The following is a 12,841-nucleotide window of genomic DNA, read 5'->3' as shown; positions in this document are numbered from 1 at the left end:
TCTCCTCTCCTCCCAGTCTTATAGAGTTGTGTCTCCTCTCCTCCAGGCTTATAGAGTTGTGTCCTCCTCTCCTCCAGTCTTATAGAGTTGTGTCCTCCTCTCCTCCAGTCTTATAGAGTTGTGTCCCCTCTCCTCCCAGTCTTATAGAGTTGTGTCTCCTCTCCTCCCAGTCTTATAGAGTTGTGTCCTCCTCTCCTCCCAGTCTTATAGAGTTGTGTCCCCTCTCCTCCCAGTCTTATAGAGTTGTGTCCTCCTCTCCTCCCAGTCTTATAGAGTTGTGTCCTCCTCTCCTCCCAGTCTTATAGAGTTGTGTCCCCTGTCCTCCCAGTCTTATAGAATTGTGTCTCCTCTCCTCCCAGTCTTATAGAGTTGTGTCTCCTCTCCTCCCAGTCTTATAGAGTTGTGTCCCCTCTCCTCCCAGTCTTATAGAGTTGTGTCCTCCTCTCCTCCCAGTCTTATAGAGTTGTGTCTCCTCTCCTCCAGGCTTATAGAGTTGTGTCCTCCTCTCCTCCAGTCTTATAGAGTTGTGTCCTCCTCTCCTCCAGTCTTATAGAGTTGTGTCCTCCTCTCCTCCAGTCTTATAGAGTTGTGTCTCCTCTCCTCCCAGTCTTATAGAGTTGTGTCCTCCTCTCCTCCCAGTCTTATAGAGTTGTGTCTGAAGAAGTTGGCCATCAGGTTTGGGAAGTCGTGGGACGACCTGGAGGACTTCAAACGCATCTTCTGGAAGCTCAAGAGCCCCATAGCTGGTAAGATGTAGCGTCTTTATCATATGACCCTAACCCTATGGATATTATCATCCTTTCCTGCCCTCAATTTGCCTGTGGGGGAGAAAAATATCTCAGATGTCTCTTCCTGCTCTGCAGCAATGAACGGATGTACCAGACTTATGTCGTGACGTTAGAATTATAAGGTTCTATCTCCATTTTTGTCAAAATTGAGTTTTTTTACATAATCTGATCCATTAGGTGTTTATTAATGCCTGTGTGGTGTTATTTTTTAAAATGTTGACATTTCTGAGTTAGTAATTAATAAAATACAAAGGTTCCATCTCACAAAACATAATGGAATGTAAAAACTTTGACGCTCAATATCTCTGAACTGCCCTAAACGGAGATAGAACCTTATCATTCTAAACGGAGATAGAACCTTATCATTCTAAACGGAGATAGAACCTGATCATTCTAAACGGAGATAGAACCTTATCATTCTAAACGGAGATAGAACCTTATCATTCTAAACGGAGATAGAACCTTATCATTCTAAGATCACGATGTAACTAAATGAATTATTGACAAGCCAAGATGATCCACCATTGGGTTTTTTGCAACAGTGTCTCCCTCCCACACCACTATTATAATGCAGTACAGGGGAGGCTAGTGAAGGTAGACATTGGAGGATGGACTCATTGTAATACTCCTTAGAAAGGGCTCGATGTAATGCATGTAAGGCATGGAATGATGAATGGTATTAAGTGGTTCATACGATGATAATCAAACACATAATGGTATGAACCAACTTGAAACCATTCCTCATTTCATTCCATGCATTTACAATGAGCCCCTTTCTACGATGTCTACCTCCACCAGCCTCCACTAATGCAGCACTGTATTCTAGAATGTACAAGCATTCTAAGGGGGAATTCTAGTATGGAACTTGGAACATGCAACATTGGAGCCAGTGTCTCTGTGTGGTTCTGGTTCCAGAGTACTGTATGGACCACTGGAAGGAGGACTGGTTCTTTGGGTACCAGTGTCTGAACGGGTCCAACCCCAGGATGATCCAGAGGGTGGTGGAGCTGCCGGACAACTTCCCTGTGGTAGGGGACATGGTGCTGGCCTCGCTGGCCCCCAGGACCACCCTGGAGAAGGAGCTCAAGGTGAGGAGAGGCAGTCAGATAGATTAGGGGGTTAGGGGGCTAAGCTTGGGATTAATTTAGTATTAAACATCTATTTACTGTACATGTATCTTTACACTAACTAACCTAAATGTATCTTTACACTAACTAACCTAACTAATTAAGCAATATCACACGAGAGGGAGTGCTGTTATACTGCTGAATATCAGCACGGCTGTGATTCGGTCGTAGGTACGAGGCCGCAGGCCGACTGGCCTGTTGCCTAGTAACCTGAACACAAACATGTAGGGCCGGTTTCAGAGACAAGGCTTAAGCCTAGTCCTGGACTAAATCACACTTTCAATGTAAAATCTCCATTGAAGATGTTTTTTAGTCTAGGATTAGGCTTAAGCCTTGTCTGTGAAACCGGCCCATAGTCTAATTAACGGTCATTTAGTAGAACATCTGTGCGGCGGAGTGATACATATAGTTAAAAGTCCCAGTGCTGTTATACTGTATATCAGCACTCATGGAATGCCTCTTGTCCAATCAAATTACTTGGTCGGAACTAACTGTTGTATAACACAGGATATCCTACCCTCCCGTCTGTAGGCGGGGAGATATACCTACTAATAATAACAACAGTTATCTTACTCTCCTCCCTCTTCTCCCTCTCATGCCTCCCCTCCCCACTCTTCCCCTCCTCCCCTCTCCTCCCTCTCTTCTCTCTTCTCTCTCCTCCCTCCTTCCCTCCCTCTCCTCCCTCTCTCCTTCCCCTCTGTCCCTCCTCCTCCCTCCTCCCTCCTCCCCCTCCTCCCCTCTCCTCCCTCTCTCCTCCCCTCTCCTCCCTCTCTCCTCCCCTCTCCTCCCTCCCCCCTCTCCTCCCTCCTTCCCTCCCTCTCCTCCCTCTCTTCTCCCTCCTCCCCCTCCTCCCCTCTCCTCCCTCTCTCCTCCCCTCTCCTCCCTCCCCACTCTTCTCCTCCCTCCTTCCCTCCCTCTCTTCTCTCTCCTCCCTCCTTCTCCTCCCTCCTTCTCCTCCCTCCCTCCTTCTCTCTCCTCCCCTCTCCTCCCTCCCCCCCTCTCCTCCCTCCCTCCTTCCCTCCCTCTCCTCCCTCTCTTCTCTCTCCTCCTCCCTCCTCCCTCCTCCCCTCTCCTCCCTCTCTTCTCTCTGTAGGCAGGGAACATCTACCTGGTGGACTATGCTGTGATGGACGGCTGTCCCACCAACGTGATCAGAGGGAAGCCTCAGTTCATCTCTGCTCCCCTCTGTCTGCTGTACGAGCACCCGGACACGGGACTGATACCCATCGCCATACAGGTAGACACATGCACACTCACACACACACACACACACACACACACACACACACACACACACACACACACACACAGGTACACATACAGACACACACCACACACCCACACACACACATACACACAGACACACCCACACACACACGCCATTCTGACCATGTCCTCTCCTCCTCTCTCAGTTGGGGCAGACTCCCGGCCTGGACACGCCCATCTTCCTGCCCAGAGACCCGCCCCTGGCCTGGCTATTGGCTAAGACCTGGGTGCGTCACTCAGAGTTCCAGGTGTTCCAGGTGTTGTCCCACCTGTTGAGGACTCACCTGCTGGTGGAGGTGTTCTGTGTGGCTACACTCCGCCAGCTACCTGCTGTCCACCCCATCTATAAGGTCAGTGTCTGTCTGAGGAGGTCAGACTACTGGGTCTGAGGAGGGTCAAACTACTCGTGACATTAGAATTATAAGGTTCTATGTTTTGTTTTTTTACATAATCTGATCCATTAGGTGGAATACCTCATGACCAAGGACAGTTCTATAAATATGAGTCCCACCCATCGTCCTGCTGTTTCTTGCTTATTGGTCTGCTCATTTCTCTCTGCGCTCATGTAACTTGGCTTAATAAAAGGCCTCTTTGGAGACAATTGATCTAAGCTCTTTGTGCTTTATAAGTTCTACTAAATCTATTAAGAATCAATTATATCCACGACAGTGCATTGCTTCCTTCCATCCCCTCTCCTCCCTGCGTCCCTGCTGCAGCTCCTGGCTCCTCACCTCCGCTACACGCTGGAGATCAACTGCAGGGGGCGCACTCAGCTCATCTCCGCCGACGGCATCTTCAAAAGGGTCAGTTCACCTTCTCATTTACATTTTTGACATTTTTGGCATTTAGCAGACGCCTTATTTCCAAAGTGACTTACAATTGATACATTTGACTAAGCAAGTGAATCATCAATCCACCAGTCGTAGCAGGAAGAGTACTCTAGCTCAGGCCCGGGGCCATTGGCAGTCTCCGTGATATATATAAAAAAAAAGAAAAACTAAAAAGGCAAAATACAGATTATTTTTTGTTTTTGTATAGACACTGGAGGTAACAGAGAAACAGTACAGGGGGGGGGGGGGGCAGTAGAAGTCTTGGGGGACACAGTAAAGGGGAAAAGTGGGTGTCTCAGGAGACGCAGTGCTGGGGGGTAGTAGATGTCTCAGGAGGAGCAGTTAAGGTGTAGCCTGTAGAGATGGAGGTCTTCAGTCTCCGACGACAGTCTTCTCATAACTCATGTCTGTTTATTGAAGGACAAGTCTAGCGGTCTCTCTCACGTCGTTGATTAAATCCAAATATTTGATGATTATGATGAATTAGAGCAAAGCAACACAAATAGAATTCTATTGTAACAGACAACAGACAAATTCGATTCTATTAAATTCTACTGTACTCTACTGTACTCTACTGTACTCTACCCTACTCTACTCAACCCTACTGAACCCTCCTGTCCTCTGCTGTGTGGTGTAGGTGGTGTCTACAGGGGGTGAGGGCCTGATGGTGCTAGCCCAGAGAGAGTACAAGGTCCTGACCTACCGGTCCCTCCAGCCCTGCCATGACTTCCCCGCCCGCGGCGCCTCCCAGCTCAGAGGCTACCACTACAGAGAGCACAGCCTCCTGCTCTGGGACGCCATACACAGGTACTGTACTGGCCTGGACATCCCAGGGGAGGCTGGTGGAGGTAGAAATCGGAGGACGGACTCATTGTAATGCATGGAATGGAATGAGGAATGGCTGATCTCCACTATTCGGTGGTTCTAGACACTCGTGTGCTATTGTCCTATTTGCTGGACAGGTCGTGAGCTCAGAATATGGTAAGGTTCTATCTCCGTTTAGGGCAGTTCAGAGATATTGAGCATCAAAGTTTTTACATTCCATTATGTTTTGTGAGATGGAACCTTTGTATTTTATTAATTAATAACAAAAAAATGTCAACATTTTAGAAATAACACCACACAGGCGTTAATAAACACCTAATGGATCAGATTATGTAAAAAACTCAATTTTGACAAAAATGGAGATAGAACGTTATAATTCTAACGTCACGAGGTGCCTCTGTGGACCTGCCTGTATTAATGCAATACATCCAGTAGATTATAGTCCCTGTATTGTCTCTCTCTCCCTCTGTCTTTTTCTCTCTCTCTGTCCTCTCTCCCGCCTCTGTCTTTTCTCTCTCCGTCCTCTCTCCTGTCTGTCTCCTCAGCTTCGTCTCAGGGATGGTGTGTGTCTTCTACCAGAGTGACGGTGACGTGTTGCAGGACTCAGAACTGCAGGCCTGGGTCAAAGACATCGTTGAGGAGGGCTTTGTGGATGTGCCCAATTTTGGTCCGTCTCTCACTCACTTCCTGTCATGTGATGTCATGTGATGTAGTGGCATGTAATCATAGGCTAGTACATAGATGCATTCACACTACTTTTTTTTACAAACGTTTACACTAGTAAGTAAGTAAGTAAGTAAGTAAAGCGTTACTTATATAGCACCTTTCATACAAGAAATGCATCTCAAAGTGCTTTACAACAGGAATAAGAACATAAAGTGAATAAAAAAACATATATAAAAACATATACATGCATAGAATGAATATAAAAGCAGGGGAAAACAGTAAAAGAAAAGGTAAAGATCTAACTTTCCATATCCCTTTCATCTCCCTACCTTACACTGGTGAGCTTAAGTTTCAGTAGACTGGAAAGACTCTTGTTTGCATGGCAACGGAATCATTTCTGGCCATGGTAGTTGGGAATTGGAGGTTTGGGATTTGATATCTGTAGGCTAACTGATTGATGTATAAGTTGTCTGATCTGTTTGATGATGAAGATGACGTGTCTCCCTCTTCTTCCTCCCAGGCCTGTCTAGTGAGCTAAGGAACAGAGAGGACCTGACTACCTTGCTGTCTGTCTCCATCTTCATCAGCACAGCACAGCATGCAGCAACCAACAATGGACAGGTACGCAACATACTGTAGTGTACACACACACACACACACACACACACGCACACACACGCACACGCACACACACACACACTCCTATCCTTGATTTGTGATTAGATAATGTTTGTTGTTTTGTTAGTTTGACTGGTGTGCCTGGGTACCCAACACCCCATGTACGATGAGGCACCCTCCGCCGACCGACAAAGACGCTGTTACCATGGAGATGATCATGGACACCCTCCCTGACATCAGCCAATCCTGCATGGAGATGGCGATCACATGGCATCTAGGTCGGCCACAACCAGACATGGTGAGTTTTACACCCAGTTAGACACTTTGACCTACAGTTTACAACAGTTTTCTTCCATTCAGATGCGGTCCTTCTTTACCTGAACGGTAACTGACTCTCTGAATGGTAACTGACTCTATGGTAACTGACTCTATGGTAACTGACTCTATGGTAACTGACTCTATGGTAACTGACTCTCTGAATGGTAACTGACTCTATGGTAACTGACTCTATGGTAACTGACTCTATGGTAACTGACTCTCTGAATGGTAACTGACTCTCTGAATGGTAACTGACTCTATGGTAACTGACTCTCTGAATGGTAACTGACTCTATGGTAACTGACTCTCTGAATGGTAACTGACTCTATGGTAACTGACTCTCTGAATGGTAACTGACTCTCTGAATGGTAACTGACTCTATGGTAACTGACTCTATGGTAACTGACTCTATGGTAACTGACTCTCTGAATGGTAACTGACTCTATGGTAACGGACTCTCTGAATGGTAACTGACTCTATGGTAACTGACTCTCTGAATGGTAACTGACTCTATGGTAACTGACTCTCTGAATGGTATCTGACTCTCTGAATGGTAACTGACTCTATGGTAACTGACTCTCTGAATGGTAACTGACTCTATGGTAACGGACTCTCTGAATGGTAACTGACTCTATGGTAACTGACTCTCTGAATGGTAACTGACTCTATGGTAACTGACTCTATGGTAACTGACTCTATGAATGGTAACTGACTCTATGGTAACTGACTCTCTGAATGGTAACTGACTCTCTGAACGGTAACTGACTCTATGGTAACTGACTCTATGAATGGTAACTGACTCTATGGTAACTGACTCTATGGTAACTGACTCTCTGAATGGTAACTGACTCTATGGTAACTGACTCTATGGTAACTGACTCTGAATGGTAACTGACTCTCTGAATGGTAACTGACTCTATGGTAACTGACTCTCTGAATGGTAACTGACTCTCTGAATGGTAACTGACTCTCTGAATGGTAACTGACTCTATGGTAACTGACTCTCTGAATGGTAACTGACTCTATGGTAACTGACTCTCTGAATGGTAACTGACTCTATGGTAACTGACTCTGAATGGTAACTGACTCTATGGTAACTGACTCTCTGGTAACTGACTCTCTGAATGGTAACTGACTCTCTGAATGGTAACTGACTCTAATTTCTCTCCTCTCGTCCGTTTATTCTTCATCTCTCCCACCTCTTCTCACAACCCCTCTCTCCTCACTCCCCCACCCCTCTTCTTCCTCTCATACTGTCTGCCTATCATCCCTCCTGTCCCCTCTCTTCCCTCTCTCCCCTCTCTCTCTCTCTCTTCTTCCTCTCATACTGTCTGCCTCTCATCCCTCCTGTCCCTCTCTCTTCCCTCTCTCCCCTCCTCCCCTCTCTCTCTCTCTCTCTTCTTCCTCTCATACTGTCTGCCTCTCATCCCTCCTGTCCCTCTCTCTTCCCTCTCTCCCCTCCTCCCCTCTCTCTCTCTCTCTTCCTCTCATACTGTCTGCCTCTCATCCCTCCTGTCCCTCTCTCTCCCCTCCTCCTGTCCCTCTCTCTCCCCTCCTCCTGTCCCTCTCTCTCCCCTCCTCCTGTCCCTCTCTCTTCCCTCTCTCCCCTCCTCCTGTCCCTCTCTCTTCCCTCTCTCCCCTCCTCCTGTCCCTCTCTCTTCCCTCTCTCCCCTCCTCCTGTCCCTCTCTCCCCTCCTCCTGTCCCTCTCTCTTCCCTCTCTCCCCTCCTCCTCCCCAGATCCCATTGGGTCAGTACGTGGAGGAGTATTTCACTGAGGGGCGGGCCCAGGAGGTGATTGACAGGTTCAGACAGGAACTGAAGGAGATCGAGGAACACATCCTGAGTCAGAACGAGGGACTGGAGCTGCCGTACCTCTTCCTGCTACCCAGCCGGATAGAGAACAGCATCACCATATAGGGCCTCTGTCAGGCCTGGGGTGCATCCTAACAGTCTAGGGTGGCTCTCCTCTGTCAGGCCTGGGGTGCATCCTAATAGTCTATGGTGGCTCTACTCCTCTTCTACCCTTCAGGATATCAACAGTCTCCTTATAGTCTAAGATGAGAGCCTCTCTAAAAACGATCTCTGATATTACCATCCTACGGAGCCCCCCTGGGGTCACATGGTAGAAAAAAATGTATTTTATGTGTGAATCCGTTCCCTCGATTTAGTAAGTCTGTTCCCTCGGTTTAGTAATTCGTTAGGGTTAGGGTTAGGCCCTACGAGCCAGAACGATCGCAAGGATTCTAACCCTAACCCTAATCCTTGCGATCGTTCTGGCTCGTAGGGCCTAACCCTAACCCTAACCCTAACGAATTACTAAACCGAGGGAACAGATTTACTAAATCGAGGGAACGGATTCAACTTCTAGCTGTGGGACTTCCATTCCTTTGCACCACAGGAGATAGAGATGTCTGGTGGTGGTAATGTCTGAAGTGTGCTAATATAGGTTGGGCCAAACTTCCACTATTCAAGGATGTGACACTACTGGTTACAATGACGACACGCAGTCACATGGGACAGATATGAATTACTGTAATATACTATCATAAGAAGCTACGTATTGTTTATTAATTTGTCATTCTAGTTTTTATATGGTTGTAATAATACTATGTAATTATGTGAGGTTTTCATGCAATGTGTGCTTTTATCTGCTTTTTTAAATCATAGTTTCTGAGAAACAAAACATTTGTCTTTGTCTTTATATTTCTTCATAGTAAACACAGTTTCTTAGAAACAAAATGTTCGTTTAATTTCTTCCTTATTTTATCAGAATTCAGAATTCTTTTACACAGTATGGTCAAGGCAGGATAGAACACAGGGTCAACAGAATCACATTAGAGAGATTTGACACATTAAAGAGGCTTGAGATGGTTGGCTGTTGGTCCGTGGGACAGGCAGAAAAAAAGGAACACATCCTGGCCAATGAGGCACAACTAAATTCTAAACATTCTAGAATACTCAATACTAGGATCAACCCTTGGGGTAGATTCGAGACAAGGCCTCAGACTGGTTTTAAAGAAACACAACTGTCACTTCAGGTGTGGCCCTGAGGCAGAGTAGAGAGTAAAGTCACAATTTAAAGGAAAATACATAAATTCATTTTTAGTAGATAAATAACAACCAAATGTGTTTCATTAACACATAATATATTCATCTTACACATACAGTACATCCATACCAGTGGAGGTGGTGGTGGGTGTAGAAATCTCAGGACAGCCTCATTGTAATGCATGGAATGGAATGAGGAATGGTATCAAAGTTTGACACCATTCCTTGAGCTTAGAATTCTAAGGTTCTATCTCCGTTTAGGGCAGTTCAGAGATATTGAGCGTCAACGTTTTTACATTCCATTATGTTTTGTGAGATGGAACCTTTGTATTTTATGAATTACTAACTCAAAAATGTCAACATTTAAAAAAAATAACACCACACAGGCATTAATAAACACCTGATGGCTCAGATTATGTAAGAAACTACATTTTCACAAAAATGGAGATAGAACCTTATAATTCTAACGTCACGATTCGTCATTTCATCCCATGCACAACAATGAGGCCGTCGTCCGGTCTCTACATCCATCAGCCTCCACTGATCCGTACACACGAGGACAAGGCTACCATTCAGACTGTATGATAGTAATACAGGAGTTGAACTGGTAGGGAAAGGCACTCTCTCTCTCTCTCCAGTGTTAAGGCGCTGCTGTGTCATTTGCCCTCCAGGCGATGGGGCTAGTGCACCATGTACTCTTTGCGGTTGTTGAGTTTGACCTGGCAGAAGGAGACCGCCCCCACGAACACGTAGATAGCGGCTGCTATGAAGCAGTTGTAGCCCACCTGGTTGTACAGTTTGTGGATGGTCTGAAGAGGAGGGTTCTCACTGCAGAGAGAGAAGATGTGAGAACAGGGTATATACAGGAATCTGGAGGTTAATTTGAAAGTGACAGTTATTTGTCTGTATTATCTTGTAGATAGTACTAGTTTGTTTTGTCGGTCTTACATGTAACGATGAATTGAGAATCAAGGACCCCAATTGAAATAAGCCAGTGGCTTTCTTGGGTTTTTATCCTGTTAGATGACCTTGTATGTAATATGTACTTTCATGTACCTACTTCTGCAAATCTTCTAATAAAGTTTTCAATCAATCAAAACAGTTGGATCTAAGTGACAGTTGGATCTAAGTGACAGTTGACACTAGAACAGCCGTGTCTATGTTACCTACTCAGGGTATATACAGGAATCTTGAGGTTAATTTCAATACCTTTCTAAGACTTTTTAAAGACCGTGTCAATATTTTTCCAGACCTCACCGCCACTTCGAGCTGTAACCGTTTACATCAGTGACACCTTTAACTTAACAGTTTTAGTTTGCAATAGACTAGACCGCTATCATACAACACAATTTCCGGTTCATCTTTGTTTTTTAATAAAACTAATAAATTCACGAACTTTTACTAAAAGTTTTTAGGACTCAAACTCTTTGGACAGAGTCTAATTCAGAAAAATACCTAAAAAATTCAAGACCACATAAAATCGTGATAAGACGTTTTAATACTTATTAAGGGTCTTGATTTTCCCAAAATTGATTTTATCGACTTTTAATACTTTTCAAGACACCGTGGATACCCTGGAGAAAAACCAGTTGGGTGACACAAAACCACAAGTGCTCGTCAACCCTGGTCCTGGGGACCCACAGGGTGTATGCATTTGCTCTAACCCAGTACTAACATGTTAGGAAGAGTTGATGAATCAGGTATGTTAGCACTGGAACACAAAACGTTGAGTGTAACAACTCCACTGTGTTGCAGCTGTGTGTGTCTGTGTGTGTGTGTGTGTGTGTGTGTGTGTGTGTGTGTGTGTGTGTGTGTGTGTTGTGAGTGTGACTGTGAGTCAGTCAGACAGTCAAAAGGAGAACTGACGGTGAGTAGATGGACATGTTACAAAGGGCAAAGTGAGTTGCATTCTCGGACTGTTTGAATGACTACTGGTAATAAGTTATCAGTCTCTTGAACCTAAGGTTAAGGTTTGGGACAACGATGAGATACAGTTAGTGGTCAAAATGTAGTATGTACATATGTGTTGTTGTTTACAGAGTATTGTTGTCCATCGTCACATCGCCAGGTAGTGATATCGACCTCGGATAGGCTACTCACTCATTCTTTAGGTCTTCGTCGGTGAAGGGCACGTCCTCAATCAACACTGCAGAGTGGGTGGTGAAGAAGATGCCCAACATCGCCTGGGAGAGGGAGGGAGGGAGGAAGGGACGGGGAGAGAGAGAGAGAGAGAGAGAGAGAGAGAGAGAGAGAGAGAGAGAGAGAGAGAGAGAGAGACAGAGAGAGAGATAGAGAGAGAGATAGAGTCTTAGGTCTTGTGAAAAGTTTAGGGTGAGATCTCTTAAAATCAACATTAGTACAATTTATATTGTAGAACTTCAGTGAAGCAAAGACATGTTAGGCCTGTCACTGTCTGTCTGTCTGTCTGTCTGTCTGTCTGTCTGTGCCTGACTGTCTGTCTGTCTGTCTGTGCCTGACTGTCTGTCTGTCTATCACTGTCTGTCTGTCTGTCTGTGCCTGACTGTCTGTCTGTCTATCACTGTCTGTCTGTCTGTCTATCTGTCTGTCGATCACTGTCTGTCTGACTGTCTGTCTGTCTGTCTGCCTGTCTGTCTGCCTGTCTGTCTGCCTGTCTGTCTATCACTGTCATGTCTGTCTGTCTGTCTGTCTGTCTGTCACGTGCACTGGGCTCGTCACCTGACATGCAAATGACTAGTCCTCTTCTTTTAAACACATTGAATAGATGTCTAATAAATTGGCAATATACAAACAAAAAAACTTGATTTGAGGTATATGAACTACTTCGTCCTATACGATGATGGTAACAAGAATGTTGGTAATAAAAGGTTTATAATCTTACCAGCATGATGACTCCCCAGAGGCTGATCACGATGCCACAAGCGGCCAGCTTGGGACCGCAAAACAAACACGACGCCATGGTTCAGAGTCTATCTGAAGGTTTTAAACTCCTATCACCACGGAACAGTTGTACTTTACAAGTCAAACAGAAAGAAACTTGGATCACAAACTTCCACCGAACTCCTGTCAGCAGTTGTGTCAGCTGACTTGAGCAAACCGGAAACACCTTCCAGGATGTTTAACACTCAAATGAGATGCAGGAATGGCTCATCGATGGAAAAACAACATTTAGTCATTTTCTATTAAAAGCATATTTGAATATGGTTAAACACCACCATTCTCCTAAATGTGTCTTATTTGTAGTAATTACAACCCCACATAACAAGATTGAAACAACGTTGAATTTGTAGATGCGTATCATGTCAGATGTTACAATGTTACACTGTTTTACACTGTGTTACAATGTTACCATCGCTGTCAGATAATATCATATTG

General features: G+C 45.1%; 2 protein-coding genes across 2 annotated transcripts in view; one reads left to right on the top strand and one right to left on the bottom strand.

Annotated features, from left to right (window-relative positions):
* alox12 (arachidonate 12-lipoxygenase) overlaps window positions 1–8,356 on the top strand; it is a gene marked incomplete at its 3' end in the record, with an annotated part of 14,137 nt that extends 5,781 nt beyond the window's left edge. The window contains exons 6-15 of the mRNA XM_080542624.1: window positions 640–746; window positions 1,704–1,876; window positions 3,009–3,152; window positions 3,328–3,531; window positions 3,898–3,984; window positions 4,649–4,818; window positions 5,382–5,503; window positions 6,023–6,123; window positions 6,248–6,418; window positions 8,177–8,356. Of these exons, the coding sequence (XP_080398750.1) occupies window positions 640–746; window positions 1,704–1,876; window positions 3,009–3,152; window positions 3,328–3,531; window positions 3,898–3,984; window positions 4,649–4,818; window positions 5,382–5,503; window positions 6,023–6,123; window positions 6,248–6,418; window positions 8,177–8,356 (1,459 nt within the window). The remainder of the gene's footprint in view (window positions 1–639; window positions 747–1,703; window positions 1,877–3,008; window positions 3,153–3,327; window positions 3,532–3,897; window positions 3,985–4,648; window positions 4,819–5,381; window positions 5,504–6,022; window positions 6,124–6,247; window positions 6,419–8,176) is intronic.
* Window positions 8,357–9,189: 833 nt separating this feature from the next.
* LOC308168158 (ribonuclease kappa-A-like) lies at window positions 9,190–12,542 on the bottom strand. Its single transcript, XM_080542642.1, has 3 exons — window positions 12,348–12,542; window positions 11,588–11,670; window positions 9,190–10,315 (listed from the first exon to the last, which is right to left on the bottom strand). The coding sequence occupies exons 1-3, from the start codon at window positions 12,423–12,425 to the stop codon at window positions 10,168–10,170; spliced, it is 309 nt and encodes a 102-aa protein (XP_080398768.1). The 5' UTR covers window positions 12,426–12,542; the 3' UTR covers window positions 9,190–10,167.
* Window positions 12,543–12,841: the final 299 nt, after the last annotated feature.

This window comes from Nansenia antarctica (assembly GCF_963989245.1).
Source record: "Nansenia antarctica genome assembly, chromosome: 12".
NCBI classification, from domain to species: domain Eukaryota; kingdom Metazoa; phylum Chordata; class Actinopteri; order Argentiniformes; family Microstomatidae; genus Nansenia; species Nansenia antarctica.
The sequence above is the reverse complement of the archived record's forward strand: the minus strand, read 5'-3'. Positions and strand labels throughout refer to the sequence as shown.

Bases quoted from the DNA above. Each gene is read 5' to 3' on its own strand.
- LOC308168158 (XM_080542642.1), bottom strand. From the start codon at position 12,425: ATGGCGTCGTGTTTGTTTTGCGGTCCCAAGCTGGCCGCTTGTGGCATC. The intron at 11,671-12,347 runs GTAAGATTATAA...TCCCTCTCCCAG, and splicing joins TCTGGGGAGTCATCATGCTG to GCGATGTTGGGCATCTTCTT. The intron at 10,316-11,587 runs GTGAGTAGCCTA...CTCTCTCTGCAG, and splicing joins GACGAAGACCTAAAGAATGA to TGAGAACCCTCCTCTTCAGA.